This window comes from Narcine bancroftii, chromosome 2 (genome assembly GCF_036971445.1).
Source record: "Narcine bancroftii isolate sNarBan1 chromosome 2, sNarBan1.hap1, whole genome shotgun sequence".
Taxonomy (NCBI): domain Eukaryota; kingdom Metazoa; phylum Chordata; class Chondrichthyes; order Torpediniformes; family Narcinidae; genus Narcine; species Narcine bancroftii.
Genome location: NC_091470.1, coordinates 307,657,476 through 307,674,041, shown reverse-complemented (window position 1 = coordinate 307,674,041; position 16,566 = coordinate 307,657,476). Strand labels below are relative to the sequence as shown.

Here is a 16,566-nt window from a genome sequence, read left to right as displayed (position 1 = left end):
AAAGAGAGTAATCTCTCCCTTTCAGATTCAGCCTTCTCCAAATATCTATTAAATTTAAATCCTTCATTAAATTTAATATAATATTCACCATTTTAGCTCTTACTACTGCTTTTATTGATTTATCCATTATAGGATCTAAACAACAATTAAAATCACCCCCTATTAATTTTTTTTCCTGTGATTCTGCTCAATACAAAAATGTATCCTGCATAAAATCTTTATCATCCACATTTGGTGCATAAATACTCATGTGTCTATTTTTCAGAATAAATTTGACCATGAACCAAAATATATCTTCCAACAATATCCATTAATACTCCTTGAACTTTTACCTGTTATTTTAAATTAAAATTGCTACTACTCTTGCTTTAGAATTAAAAGATGAAGATGCCACTAGACCCACCCAATCTATTTTTAATTTTAAATGTTCCTTCTCGGTCAAATGAATCTCTTGCAAAAATGCAATATTCATTTTTATTTTTTCATATAAGCTAATATTTTTTTTTTCTTTTCATTGTATTATTTATCTCATTAACATTAAAATTAAGAAATTTTAATTTATTTGCATCCATTATCTTAAGCCCAACTCTCTTTCAATCCATTCTCACAGGTCTCACCCATCAAACCCAACTGGCTCCTGTAAAGGTCTGTGCCCCAAAGAAAAAATATTGCAAACAAAAAGAAAAGAAAAAGATTTAACAATATATAATATGTAGTATTAATCATCAAAAAAGTGCAAACCCCCTCCAAGTTATGCTTAATGAAAAACAAACGTCATTACTCCCTTCCACTATACAGATTGTGGCTCTTGCCACAAAATGGCACATCATGGATAAGTCAAGAAAGGATAAATTTCTGTTCTCCTCCACCTCCCACACGGGAAGAAAAAAACTAATTACAAAGTTCATGGAAACATTCTGGCACCCACTGCCTCAAGATCAGCATTACTTGGTCTTCATCAATTTCAACTGTTTCACTTTGGAACTCCAGATCCTTCTACATCTTATGTTGACAGCTTAAAAACTGCATCAATGCAATTCTGGTGTAAGCTGTATCTGCAGCACTTCCCTTTGCCCTTCTCAATGAGGACTTGAACTTTCCATTCTCACTTGTTGCTCCTCCCTAATTGGAGGAAGTGATTCTGCAAAAGCCCTTGCTTCTCCTCAATCCACAAGAAAAAACTTAGGTTGAGTTTTGTCCAGGAATACCTTTAGTATAGCTGGATATCTGAAGATAAATTTACAATCTTTCTTCCATAGAATCTCCTTAACTGGATTAAATTTTCTTCTCTCCACCACTGCCTTACTCAAATCCACGTAGAAAAAGATTTTATTTCCATCAATAATCATAGGTCCCATATTTTGTCTTTCTTTTTGATCTGCTAATCTTAATTTTTTTTTATCTTGATAGCATAGACATTTAATTAATATAGATCTAGACAGTTGAGTTGGCTGTGGCTTCCTCCATAGGGCTCTATGGGGCCTCTCCAACTCAATTTCATTCGGAAAATTTTCTTCTCCCAAAACTCTAGGAATCCAATTTCGAAAAAAATCCATAGGATCACCACTTCCTTCACAATCTTCTTTAATACCAACAATCTTAACCTTATTTCATCTATTTGGATTTTCTAACATATGCATTTTTTCCATCATTTCCTTTCTCTGCTTTTTCAAAACAGATTCTGAACTTTCAACTCTCTCCATGCAAATATCTACATCATTTTTGACAATATGCATATCCAGTTCAACTCTGAACATTTTTCTTTAACTTTATTAACTTCTGTAGCATATGTCACCATATTATTTAATGACCTTTACATCACTTTTACTATTCTGCATGTCGCCTTTTAAAATCTGAAAATGACTCATCATTGAGAAAAGCGCTTTTTATAGTTGACCCTTGTCCTCGAGCCTCCAATGGATCTCCTTCAGCCTCTTCTTCATCTTCCACATCCCCTACACCTTCATCTGTTTCTTCTTGATCACCCTCATCTTCCTGATGTCAAAAAAGCAGGTATTTCTGACAGCTGTAATTCCTTAGTACCATCAGGACCATTAGCAGTGGAGCTGCTGAGTCTCTACTCAGGATCAAATTCATCATGTGCACTACATTCTGATATTCTTCAGAGGAGATCTGAACAGAAGGATCACCATCTTCTTCAGTTCTCTGGGGAGGTGGCGCTGTTTCTGGTTTCAAATAGGCTGTCATTGCATGCGTTGATCTTGGAGGCTTCAGAACTTGAGGCCCAGGCCATTTTCTGTGAATCTTTACTCATTCTTTTCTTGACTCTTGCTGCCTTTCTTCCTCTACCACCCATAACCAACACGATGCAGGTAGGTTCTGGGGGCTTTAATTAAACAATTTTTTTTGAAAAAAACTTTATTTTTCTGGGCTTTAAACTTTATTCTCCCAGGAGGATCTGAAGTCCATCTCCTTCATCTATGCCATTACATATATGTGACTTCAAAGCACTGATATACAATGGCAATCAAGTCAATAGCTCTAAATAACGTTACTGTGGACCACTGACATCTTACAAAGCATTAATTTTACTGAAAAACAATTAAGATAACTTATTTTCCACTGTTTCATTGAGTAATGTGTAGACTTACCCACAGAATTCTACTAAATTGATGAAAGCAATAAAATCCTTTGGTTTAGTTGGCTGCATTTTTGCTGTTGGGTCAGAAGTTGGAATTACAATGCCATTGTTTCCGTCACCCGATGCCTGCAAATTAATCGGATCCTTCATTCATTACATAAATTTCAACTTTTTGGTTTTTAGTTTATAAATTAGGTTCAGCAATTAATCAATTAACAACTTTCTATTGTATTTAAATTAAATTAAAATTAATTTTTATGGTTTTATATTTTTAAGGATTTGCCTACCTGCATTCTCTCTATATTGCAAAATTAATATCCATGACTTTTTCGAAAATGTATCAAACCAATATGAGAAACTAGTGTTGCACTGATTAAACTGATCACTGTATATTTACAACCAGCAAAAAAAGTTATAAAAATCCCTATCTAACGTATCTATTGTTACAAGATCTTCATCTTTTCTTTGCAGGATTATTGTTTATTGGACATTTGAATAGTGATGTGTTGAGTTCACATGTATTCAACACTGCATCACTATAAACAGATACTCCTTTCAAACAGTTACATATGCTATCTGTGAACTTCTTCAAAATACACAGTGACTAACATAACTTAATACAGAAACACAATTACAGTTATTGACAATAGTTTAATGCATCTAGATCTAAAATAAGATAACATGCAAGAAATAAAGAGACATGTATAATACCCCGTCTTCACTCTGGCTCTGCTTATCCACAGACATGTCCAATTTCTCAATAATTTTGAGCACTGATTTAATAAACTCGTCATACAGCAGGTGATTTAAAGATTTCAGAGGTGACTCAATGGTTTGAAATGTCACTTCAACCAATCCGGATACCTTAAATAAATATAATACAGGACGTAAGATTCCTTCAGATGCAGTGGATTACATGTCACAATTTCAACCACAACTATTTGAAATCATACTTCTGATTTCTTGACAAGAAATTATAGTCTTGCTGTACATTCCTCTTATTTTTGTCAACATAAACAGATGGACTAGAAGGGCCTAATGGCCTGTTTCCATGCTGTAAATTGTTATGTTTTATAATTATTATACAGGTGAGAGACAAGGATAAAAGTAGATAAAAGTGGGAAAGACTAGAATGAAATTGAAAGGATAGAGATAACAGATGGATCACCAATCCAAAACAGACTTCTGATCTGGAAATGAGAGTCCCTTAAGGACAAATCTGCAGAAGCTGTTTACAATGTTTATTTCATTCTTCATAAGAATTGGACATAACTGAAAAGGTGGACATTTTATTACAAAGATTTAGCTCTTGAATAATTTTAAATTAAAAGTACTTCATCTTGAAGTATTCCATTTTGAATAATAATATGATAAATCAGATCTGTTGCTGAGTTGTGCAGTACTACCTGACTTACCTTCATTTTCTCACAGTCCAGCAGAATTCTGAACAAGTCTAAATAATCTTTGTAAGATGGAACTCTCCAGTTTCCTGATGTCACAACGCCACTGTTGCGGACTGACTGTTGTGCATCTGATCCTGGTCCAAGATTCTCCATTCCTTCCTGAAGTATTGATTAATATTTACACGGGTCAACATTATAATAAAGCAACCACATGACACTGAAAAGATAAACTTTGAACAGTAAATGCAAACTGATTCATACAAGGTAGTCGGCAGAGAAAGTGAAAGACAATTATAATAAATTTGAGCATTGAAGTAAAGATGTCTTACAGCACTTATATCAGAGCTTGGTGACACTCCACCAAAATATTATGCACATTTCTGGTCTCACTGAAGCAAGGATGTAAATGCTATTTCTCTCGAATGTTTTCTAATTTGCTGATTTCTTGTACCAAAAGTGAAGCCTGGTTGAGAATGTAATTGCAGACTCCAAGCTCACAGAAACTGAACAAGTAATAATATAATGATCTACGGTGATAAAGAGAGAGGAATATTGACAAAGGTTTCTGTGCTATTGGAACAGTGAGAGGAAATAAAGGCAGCATGGTTGGTGCAGTGGTTAGCGCAACATCTTTATAGTGCCAGAGATTGAACTCCACGCTGTCAGTAAGGAGTTGTACGTTCTCTCCATGTCTGTGTGGGTTTTCCCTGAGGCTCCAGTTTCCTCCCATTGTGCAAAATGTACCGGGGGTGTTGGTTAATTGGGTGTAAATTGGGCAGCATGGACTCGTGGGCTGAAATGGCCTGTTACTGTGCTGAATGTCTAAATTTAAATTAATTTTTTTAAAAATTAAATGTACATTTTAAAAATCTTGAAGATCTTAACAGCCCATCTGAATACTGCCGTATCTGATGACTTACCATTGCTTTTGTCTGGAAATACCAGTTTCTAATAGGGAAAGGGCTTAAATCCTTAAAGTTCTGATTAATGGTTTCAATCATATGCAGGTGGGATAAGACATTAGGGAAAAAATAATTTGTCAACTCAGCCATCTGAAAGACAAGTCAAAGAGCACTGAGATGAAAGGAGTGCAATAGAATCCAATTGGAAAGTCAGGGAGAGAGCAAAGATCTAAAGCTTTAGAAGCCAATGTTGAGAATCAGCAGCCAGGGTTCAAGCTGTTTGGAATACAGAACATGAGAAGGAGCAAATGTAGAACATGAAGTTTGAAGCATCATTGCCAACTGGTAAAGTACAGGTTCGGTACCTGTGATGATGTAATGGGGAGGGGGGTTGTATTATACTGACTGCTTCTCATGTATGGAATTGCTTACTATTGGCTATGGCTGTAGAGATGCTCCACCCAACTGGTATAACAGATGGAGATGCTTTCTCACTGGCCAATATAGCGGTGGCTGAGAGTCTGTTAATAAAAGCCCTGTAACACTTGTCTGGTCCACGTCTATGCAAATCAATTTTATTAACAGACTCTCAATCATGGATACTTCCCTGAAAGCTGGAAGACTCAAGATAGATCAAGATGCCACCCGAGCTGGAGAAATTTTTCACCACTGATTCCAGTGTTTTGAAGCATAAAAGCAAGTGAACAACGTTGTGCAAAACGCTGTGAAGATGGACCATCTTGTGGCTCGCCATGGTTAGGCAGACCGCTATCTACCAGAATGCACTGAATCTCCTCAGAACCTATTGAGATATGACACAAAATACTTTGTTTTCAAGACATCAACTTCACACTCAAAGACAACAAGCCAGAGAGAGCGAAGATGCTTTTGTGCTTGCACTAAAAGGGCTATCCAGAACCTGTGCCTGCATTGCTGTCACGATCAAAGCCCACCGAGAATCCTTAATGTTGGACGCATTCATAAGTGGATTGGAGTCGGGGTACATCAGACAACAATTACTGGAGACCCCGGGCCTAACCTTTAATGTTGCTCTACAACAATTGAAGACCTTTAGGGTTGCGCTACAAAGCGCTAAAGCTCTTGAGAAGGAAAGAGGTGCTGAAGTGGCACCCCTGAAGCCCGCCCACAGCAATGATCCATTGCTAAGTGCCACTAAACCACAGTGTAAAGGCTGCTACAGAAGTTGCTACTTCTACAGATTGGCACTGCATATATGCTCACAGTGCCCTGCACAACGAGCCGATTGTGCCAATTGCAGAAAGTGAGGGCACTGGGCCAGAGCCTGCCAGGCGTGAAAGTCCTCATTTGGCTCACGCCATGATTTGAAGAGAAGAAAGAAGAAGTGCACAAGCACTGCTAATAAGCAGGGGCACCACCATGAGACTGCTGTGTTGACTTGGAGAGCCAAAGATTCATCTGACACCTTCCAAAATTGTGAGTGGAACTGCCAGTGACAAGGCGCGCTCCGACAGATCGCTGTCGTGGGAAGGCCCTGTTCTGGCGTGGATGATGATAAACCAAGATGAACCCCACAGAATGAAGCATTCCACGATGAAGGTGAAGGTAAATGGGGAGCCTGTTGATTGTCTGATTTGGGCAGTACTGACAGCTATATCCATCCTACGACCACAAGCTCCCCGAATCTTAACCTGTATCCATCTAAGCATAAAATATCTATGGACTAAAACGAGACGTTACACATTGCTGCAGAATAACCCTGAAAGTTCGGGGAAACAAGTACAAAGATTTCAAATTACACCTGCTCCCCGGTCTGTGCACTCCAATGATATTAGGGCTAGATTTCCAGTACCCTGTGAAAAGTATTGTACTGGCATTTAACAGCCCACTACCAATGATCACGGTACCCCAAGAGGCTGTTTATGGGTCATCAACCCTTTAAGATTAAACCTCCACGTCCTTTTACCATCTAACCCCGGATTGTAAGCCTATAGCTACAAAGAGTAGGCACTATAGGAAAGAAGACAGACTCTTTATTAGGAACAAGGTTAGTCATTTATCGAGAGAAAAAATCATCAAACCCAGTACAAGTCCTTAGCGTGCCCAAGTATTAGTTGTCAAAAACGGGGCGGAACGTAGAATGGTCATGGTCTACAGTCAAACTATAAACAGGTTTACGCAACTGGATGTTTATCCCCTGCCACGTATCTCAGACACGGGAAACCAGATTGCACAATACAAAATATACTCCACAATTGTTCTGAAATCAGCCTACCATCAGGTGCCCATTCACAAGGATGAAAGGCAGCTTACTGCTTTTGAGGCAGATGGCAGATTATTTTAATATAAAAGGGTCCCTTTTGGAGTTACCAACAGTGTTTCAGTTTCCCAAAGAGAAATGGATAAGCTAGTTGACGCTCACAACTTGCAAGCCATCTACCCTTATCTGGATAATGTCACTGTATGTAGCAAGGACTTAAATGATTACGATTGTAATTTAGAGAAGTTCCTCCAGGTAGCCAAGGATCTGAACCTGACCCTTAACAATGATAAGTGTGTATACCACACTAAATGCCTGGCTATACTGGGCTACGTTGTGAGTAGAAGCGAAATCAGCTCTGACCCAGAGAGAATGAGACCACTCATGGAGCTGCCCCAACCTGCAACGCAAAAGTACCTCGAGCACTGCCTGGGTTTTTTTCTCCTTTTACGCTTATTGGGTGCTGAATTATGCAGATAAGGCACATCCACTGTTTAAACAACTAGTTTTCCCCTGTCTGAAGAAGCCCTCTGTGCTTTTGAACATATCAAACAAGATATAGCCAAAGCGACAATGTCAGCTACTGATGAGGATTTACCATTCCAAGTGGAATCTGACACATCTGATTAGGCCTTAGTAGCTATGCTAAATCAAGCTGGTAGACCTGTGGCCTTTTTCTCTCGGACATTACATGGGCTGGATCTCAGGCAATCCTCTATTGAAAAGGAAGCATGAGTCATTGTAGAATCCATTTACTATTGGAGACATTTTTTAGCCAGAAAGAAATTCACATTTATTGACTGATCAAAATCTGTTGCCTACATGTTCAACACTAAATTGAAGAGCAAGATTAAAAATGATAAGATCATGCATTGGCAAATTGAGCTTTCTACTTATGATTACGATATACTCTATCGCCCAGGAAAGTTCAATGAACCCCACCCCCCAGATGCTCTTCTCCCATGTCCTGTCCAAGTCCAAGTCAGCAGCTGGACTATTTGAAAGGTCTTCATGATTAATTATGTTTCCCAGGGGTCACTAGATTTTATCATTATGTTAAGTCCCTCAATTTGCCATATTCACGAGAAGGTATCAAAAAATTGACTAGCGAGTGTGCAGTCTGTGCGGAGTGTAAACCACACTATTACAAGTCTCCCACTTCTACGCTGATTAAGGCGTCAAGTCCCTTTGAACGCCTCAGCGTGGATATTAAAGGACCACTACCCTCAAACAATAATATGATGAATTCTCTAGTTTTCCCTTTGCTATACCATGTGCTGATGTTTCTGCTTTCTTTCTTTGGCTTGGCTTTGCGGATGAAGATTTATGGAGGGGTATGCAGGCTCGTTGGTGACTGACAAGTCCGATGCGGGACAGGCAGGCACAGTTGCAGCGGTTGCAAGGGAAAATTGGTTGGTTGGGGTTGGGTGTTGAGTTTTTCCTCCTTTGTCTTTTGTCAGTGAGGTGGGCTCTGCGGTCTTCTACAAAGGAGATTGCTGCCCGCCGAACTGTGAGGCGCCAAGATGCACAGTTGGAGGCGATATCAGCCCACTGGCGGTGGTCAATGTGGCAGGCACTAAGAGATTTCTTTAAGCAGTCCTTGTACTTCTTCTTTGGTGCACCTCTGTCTCGGTGGCCAGTGGAGAACTCGCCATATAACACGATCTTGGGAAGGCGATGGTCCTCCATTCTGGAGACGTGACCACCGAGTGCAGTTGGGTCTTCAGCAGCGTGGATTCAATGCTTGCAGACTCTGCCAGCTCGAGTACTTCGATGTTGGTGATGAAGTCACTCCAATGAATGTTTAGGATGGAGCAGAGACAGCGCTGATGGAAGCGTTCTAGGAGCCGTAGGTGATGCTGGTAGAGGACCCGTAATTCAGAGCCGAACAGGAGCGTAGGTATGACAACGGCTCTGTACATGCTGATCTTTGTGTATTTCTTCAGGTGGTTGTTTTTCCAGACTCTTTTGTGTAGTCTTCCAAAGACGCTATTTGCCTTGGCGAGTCTGTTGTCTATCTCGTTCTCAATCCTTGCATCAGATGAAATGGTGCAGCCGAGGTAGGTAAACTGGTTGACCGTTTTGAGTTCTGTGTGCCCGATGGAGATGTGGGGGGCTGGTAGTCATGGTGGGGAGCTGGCTGATGGAGGACCTCAGTTTGCTTCAGGCTGACTTCCAGCTCAAACATTTTGGCAGTTTCTGCAAAACAGGACGTCATGCGCTGGAGAGCTGGCTCTGAATGGGCAACTAAAGCGGCATCGTCTGCAAAGAGTAGTTCACGGACAAGTTCCTCTTGTGTCTTGGTGTGAGCTTTCAGGCGCCTCAGATTGAAGAGACTGCCATCCGTGCGGTACCGGATGTAAACAGTGTCTTCATTGTTGAGGTCTTTCTGCTAGTACTGTTATTAAATGTCTTGATATGATTTTCAGTATTTTCGGTTATCCTAACTTCATTCATAGTGACAGAGGGTCAGCTTTCATAAATACAGAACTTAGGCGATATCTTCTTGATAGGGGAATCGCTACTGGTCGTATTACAAGCTATAACCCGTGGGGAAATGGTCAGGTGGAGCATGGTAATGGTACAATCTGGAAAGCTATCACTCTTGCACTGAAGTCGAAAAGTTTCCACACCAGCCGCTCTATTTGCACACTGCTTTGTACAGCTACCAATGAAAGTCCTCACCAACGTGTTTTTACTTTCCCTAGAAAGTCGAAGATTGGATCGGCCTTGGCTATCTGAGCTCGAAGAAGTCTTATTAAGAAAACACGTTAGACTCAGCAAATCTGACCTGCTTGTAGAGCGTGTTCAACTGTTTCATGCTAACCCACAGTATGCTCATGTTGCTTTTCCTGATGGGAGAGAGGACACCATTTCACTTAGAGACCTGGCTTCACCTGGTCTGCAGTCTGTTAGCCCTTCCACTATTCTGACACCCTCACTGCCCTCCCCACCAGGAGAAAATCAGTTACCCAAGGAACAATACTCTCCACGTGACAATATTGCCTCCCGCTCTCCACTCCCTTCCACAGCTGGTGCGAAAACTCCTTCGTTAGGAGATCAAGCTCTGCTCCCACCAGTGCCTTTGTGCAGATCTGCTCATATTTCTAAACCTCAGCAGAGACTGTGTTATGACCATTTCTAGTTGTAGACATAATTACCAAGGGTATTAAATGTAATCTCTGTAGCCTGTTTTCTGGTCTGTGTTCCAATTAATTCTGGGTTTGTATTATCCTGCTGTCACCCTTTACCTCTGAAATTTTTAACCTGCTTGCTTTTCCAGCTTTTGCTTTGATCAGTATAATATTTTAATAAAATTGGTCGATTTTTGTGGGGGGTGAATGTGATGATGTAATGGGGGGTATATTTTACTGTCTGCTTCTCATGTATGGAGTTACTTGCTATTGGCAATGGCTATAGAGATGCTCCACCCTACTGGTATAACAAATGGTGATGCTTTCCCACTGGCAAGTATAATGGTGGCTGAGAGTCTGTTAATAAAAGCACTGCATTAATATAGCACTTGTCTAGTCCATGTCTATGGCCTATCAGTACCCCATATCCAAAATGCCTGGGACCAGAGTTTTGGATTTTGGAACAATGTCAGCCTGCAGTTGGTCCCCACACTGATCACCGCCCTGCTTCCGACACCCCAGCAGCCTGCTGTCGGTCCCCGCACTGGTCCCACTTCCCCGCTCCTCCCCCCCACCCCACCCCAAGGCAGCCCAATGTCGGTCCCTGCGCTGGTTCCCTTGCATCGCAACACCACGCCCTCACCACCCCCCCAACTTTGGCAACCCGCTGATGGTAAATACACTTTTAAAAATTCTTAATATTCCCTGCTGAAATGGTGGGGGGGGGAGGTCTTGTATGCCCATGGTGAGGTCAGGTATGGATTTTCCACTTGTGAAGTCATGTTGACACTCAAAAAAAGTTTTGAATTTTGGGTCTTTTCGGTTTTTGGGCTATCAAATATGGAGTATTGTGCCTGTATTTTAGCATTTTCAGGCCAGAAGTTGACAACATATTTAAAATACAACATTCAACTGATATTGTTTCTGAAATTATACTGCTAAAAAACAAATGCTTAACATGAAGTTCCTTTCACTTTATTTAATAGATAATAGCCCATTAAAATATACAAAAGAATCCCCTAGCATGTCTGAAATGAAATTCATGAGAATGCATTGTACTTCTGAGCTAATGCTTACAAATATGATTTTAGGGCAACAGTCAATGCTTGTTTCTCAATGAAGTTGATCATGTAGATTTCTCTTACCCTGAGAAGAAGAATTGGCTTTGAACAGACACGAATCAGACCCTGATGCACTGAAATACAATTTAAAAAATTAAATTAATAGTTCAATAAATGCAAGAACCAAATTAATTCCCAGATTTATTTGAACAATTTCAATTTTTCTGTCAGACAATCATTGGAAAACAATCCTCTGCAGACATTCATATTTTTAACAGATTGTTCAGTAAGTCACCAAATGGCAGCAATTATTTTCTTTACATTGGGAATGACATATTTTCCCCATGTAAGAAAGCTAAACTTTATTGCTTCTCATCCAAACAGCAAGTTTTCCCCTTAAACATTTATGTGAAATGTAATCTTTTAAAAAAATTTAGACATACAGCATTTCAGCCCATGAGCCCGTGCCACCCAATTGCAACAAATTGACCAACAACCCCGGTAACATTTTGAATAGTGAGAGGAAACCTGGAGGAAACCCACGAGGATAACAAACAAACTCCTTACAGACAGCACTGGATTCAAACCCTGGTTGCTGGCGCTATAGCAGCTTTACACTAACTGCTACTCTAAACATGCCATTCTGTTTACATTGAACTCCAAAATAATGGAAGCAACTTAGTTAAACAAAAACACGAAACTTGCTTATATTTTGCATTAAAATAATTCAAACTTCTTAAGACTGATTTGCACAATGTTTGCAAACATAATTAACCTTTAGAAAGGAAGTCATTTACTGAAACACCAGTAATCCATGCTGTTCATCCCACTTAAAATACTGATCTTTCTAATGAATGTGGTTCAAAGCATATTTGCCCTTTTCTTACCAGATTCAGCACTTCTTTAAAAGATAAATACATCTTTAACATTGCTATGCATTAACAAATGTTGGGGAATATTTTTTACAATTAGGAAGAGTGACTGCTTGGTATGTTTATAGAGCAAAAAATAATACTCACCTACAGTGCTAATAAAATTCCAAAGTACAGGGCCTTTTTCAGCCAGAGCAAGGAAGAGTTTGACAATGGAATGACAACAGACAGGTTGCATCTTTGTACTGTATTGTGGGAAGCCATCTATTTGAACGACAATTAGACGTTCTAACACTGAAGTATAAACTCCGGGGATCTGAAGAAAAAAAATACAGTAACGGAAAATAAACTGCAGTTTATTAATAAAATGCAGTTTTTAATAATTATGCATTTCAAACACCTGACACAGAAAATTTGTTCTATTTTGTTTCCCTATGAATAATCACAATTTAATGTTAATTCCATTGTTTTTAAGGCACTTAAAAAAAAGTGGCTTATCGATTTCTAAAGAACAGGTTTGTTAATAAATTAGGAACAGCGATGTTTCAATATCCTCTGTCACAAATATGTTGGGCACACTATTAGTGGTTTAATCTAGTGGAACAAGACTGGTTCACCTTCTGGGACTGGATCTAGAGTGGTACATAATTTTGAGAAATTGCATAGCTATTTAACTCTTGATACTAAGATACCATTTTAAATCAATAGATTGTAAAAAATAACTTATGGGTGCAAATAAAATGGGGAAACTAGCAAGTTTACAAAATAGTTTTTAAAAAATCACATTAAAATAGACAAATATGGAATGATTCTTAAAGTTTCTTGACAGGACTAACACCGGACATACTTACTTTGTCTATGTGAAAGATGACACTTGAAATAGAATCTAAGAAACTGGGAAGCTGATAGATATTGTCATCTTCAGTATCAGCCTCTGTAAGATACATCTGTTTACAACGCTGAATCAACTCGATGTACATGAAGTCAACATACTGTGAGTTCACAGCCTTACAGGGCTAAAATTATAGAACAGACAATTAAAATTAAATAAATTTTAGACTGGATTAACGCCAGTATGTTCATTGCAACAATAAAGTATTGAAGTGTAGTCCTTTCAAAATATATTGCACAGCATGTTTATGTTAATTTTTTCACATTTTGGTTAATTGGTTACATTTTCATCCACTGAACTATTCTGCATCTCATTTCTCAGTGCCCTTCAAATGCAATCCAATAGCCAGCAAGTTGCCTCACCCTCTCCCCCAAACCTGTATCTGCTTCAAATATTTATAAATTTTCCTTAAGGGATGTAATTGTATTTGACTCATCATCGTTTCATCACACCAGCAACTTATTACTGGTTAGACCACACGTGCTATACTGAACAGTATGTATCTCCACATCAGATGTGCAGTCACCAGGGTGAGAAAAGCCTCACATGGAGCACAAGTAGCAGAATTAATTTGTTTAGCTGCACATCTCATTTCCATGATGTTGGCATTCAAGACATAATCTTCAATACACCCAAAACCTTAATTTACTCAATGACCATTTGGTTACTTGTAACAGATTTCCTAACTAGAAATTGTACGTGTGCCTCAACTCTCCGGATTGTTAGTTTGGCATCAGCCTGATGGTTGTTTGTATTGTGCTCTCCATGGGTTTAGTGCTATTTGTTTAATGGTCTATTCAATATGGTCTAATATCGTATCCAAATGTATCATTGCTTTGTGACACTTGGCAGACAAATTATCTGTGTAAAATATTCAGCCCTCTCCCTGGGAGGATGGGAAAGGCTTGGACAACAGTTGAACTAATACAACAAAGAAAGGTCTCTAAAATAATTATAGAAGCCAAAAAGCAAGCAAAAGATACAAGAATTACAAAAATATAAAAAGAGGAGAGATTAAAAGAATAAAACTCCTAAACAACAAACTTAATTTGTCTCCAAGTCAGTGGTTCTCATCCATTTTTCCCCACTCACGTACCACTTTAAGTATTCCCTATGTAATAGGTGCTCTGTGATTAGTAATGGATTGCTTAAGGTAGTATGTGAGTGGAAAGAAAAAGTTTGAAAACCACTATTTTAATCGTACTTAAATTACTTGTTATGTGTACGGTTTCATAACTCCACAGGAAATGGGCCAATGACTATTTTTCTTAAGCAAAATATTTCAGTAAAATTGGGTCGAGAGCAGTGATTCTCAACTTTCCCACTCAGATTTAAGTATAGAAATAGATAAATTTTTCTGGTCTGTAATGTAAGGTATAGGCTGGTGCAATATAATTGTACCTTACTCCTCAAAAATTAAATAAATTGTAATCCAAATTATCCAAATTATGCTTTCAAGATATAGAGACCGTTTTCCATTCGATCTGGTCATGCCCTAAGGTGAGATCCTTCTGGGAAGATTAGGGGAAACTCCTGGAACAAATTACCGGAATTCGATCCCCTCAAGTGCCAGAATTGTTATTGGAGAAATTGGCAGATACAAGACCTAAGATTAAGAACAAAGTACATATGCACCAAAATCTTGCTTGCTTCAGCCAAGCAGGTAGAGTACGTCTGTTTAAAAAAAACACTCCAATATTAAATGTGAATAACTGTTAAAGCTGAATGGTAATTATTTTGCTTTATTATCACTTCAAATTACGATCCTGGTTCATTATCTTTTTTTGGCTGGCTTGGCTTCGCGGACGAAGATTTATGGAGGGGGTAAAAGTCCACGTCAGCTGCAGGCTCGTTTGTGGCTGACAAGTCCGATGCGGGACAGGCAGACACGGTTGCAGCGGCTGCAGGGGAAAAATGGTTGGTTGGGGTTGGGTTTTTCCTCCTTTGCCTTTTGTCAGTGAGGTGGGCTCTGCGGTCTTCTTCAAAGGAGATTGCTGCCCGCCAAACTGTGAGGCGCCAAGATGCACGGTTTGAGGCGATATCAGCCCACTGGCGGTGGTCAATGTGGCAGGCACCAAGAGATTTCTTTAGGCAGTCCTTGTACCTTTTCTTTGAGGCACCTCTGTCATGGTGGCCAGTGGAGAGCTCGCCATATAACACGATCTTGGGAAGGCGATGGTCCTCCATTCTGGAGACGTGACCCACCCAGCGCAGCTGGATCTTCAGCAGCGTGGACTCGATGCTGTCGACCTCTGCCATCTCGAGTACTTCGACGTTAGGGATGAAAGCGCTCCAATGGATGTTGAGGATGGAGCGGAGACAACGCTGGTGGAAGCGTTCTAGGAGCCGTAGGTGATGCCGGTAGAGGACCCATGATTCGGAGCCGAATAGGAGTGTGGGTATGACAACGGCTCTGTATACGCTTATCTTTGTGAGGTTTTTCAGTTGGTTGTTTTTCCAGACTCTTTTGTGCAGTCTTCCAAAGGCGCTATTTGACTTAGCGAGTCTGTTGTCTATCTCATTGTCGATCCTTGCATCTGATGAAATGGTGCAGCCGAGATAGGTAAACTGGTTGACCCTTTTGAGTTTTGTGTGCCCGATGGAGATGTGGGGGGGCTGGTAGTCATGGTGGGAAGCTGGCTGATGGAGGACCTCAGTTTTCTTCAGGCTGACTTCCAGGCCAAACACTTTGGCAGTTTCCGCAAAGCAGGACGTCAAGCGCTGAAGAGCTGGCTCTGAATGGGCAACTAAAGCGGCATCGTCTGCAAAGAGTAGTTCACGGACAAGTTTCTCTTGTGTCTTGGTGTGAGCTTGCAGGCGCCTCAGATTGAAGAGACTGCCATCCGTGCGGTACCGGATGTAAACAGCGTCTTCATTGTTGGGGTCTTTCATGGCTTGGTTCAGCATCATGCTGAAGAAGATTGAAAAGAGGGTTGGTGCGAGAACACAGCCTTGCTTCACGCCATTGTTAATGGAGAAGGGTTCAGAGAGCTCATTGCTGTATCTGACCCGACCTTGTTGATTTTCGTGCAGTTGGATAATCATGTTGAGGAACTTTGGGGGACATCCGATGCGCTCTAGTATTTGCCAAAGCCCTTTCCTGCTCACGGTGTCGAAGGCTTTGGTGAGGTCAACAAAGGTGATGTAGAGTCCTTTGTTTTGTTCTCTGCACTTTTCTTGGAGCTGTCTGAGGGCAAAGACCATGTCAGTAGTTCCTCTGTTTGTGCGAAAGCCGCACTGTGATTCTGGGAGAATATTCTCGGCGACACTAGGTATTATTCTATTAAGTAGAATCCTAGCGAAGATTTTGCCTGCAATGGAGAGCAGCGTGATTCCCCTGTAGTTTGAGCAGTCTGATTTCTCACCTTTGTTTTTGTACAGGGTGATGATGGTGGCATCACGAAGGTCCTGAGGTAGTTTTCCTTGGTCCCAACAAAGCTTGAAAAACTCATGCAGTTTGG

At 40.1% G+C, this 16,566-nt stretch overlaps 1 protein-coding gene across 3 annotated transcripts in view; it reads right to left on the bottom strand.

The window, feature by feature from the left end:
* The window catches only part of prkdc (protein kinase, DNA-activated, catalytic subunit), a 287,184-nt gene that overhangs the window by 205,681 nt on the left and 64,937 nt on the right, over positions 1–16,566 (bottom strand). For all 3 annotated transcript variants that reach the window (XM_069921531.1, XM_069921532.1, XM_069921533.1), the window contains exons 12-17: positions 13,065–13,229; positions 12,361–12,529; positions 11,426–11,475; positions 4,018–4,164; positions 3,314–3,466; positions 2,613–2,728 (exon numbers count right to left, since the gene is read on the bottom strand). In XM_069921531.1, coding sequence (XP_069777632.1) covers positions 2,613–2,728; positions 3,314–3,466; positions 4,018–4,164; positions 11,426–11,475; positions 12,361–12,529; positions 13,065–13,229 — 800 coding nt within the window. The remainder of the gene's footprint in view (positions 1–2,612; positions 2,729–3,313; positions 3,467–4,017; positions 4,165–11,425; positions 11,476–12,360; positions 12,530–13,064; positions 13,230–16,566) is intronic.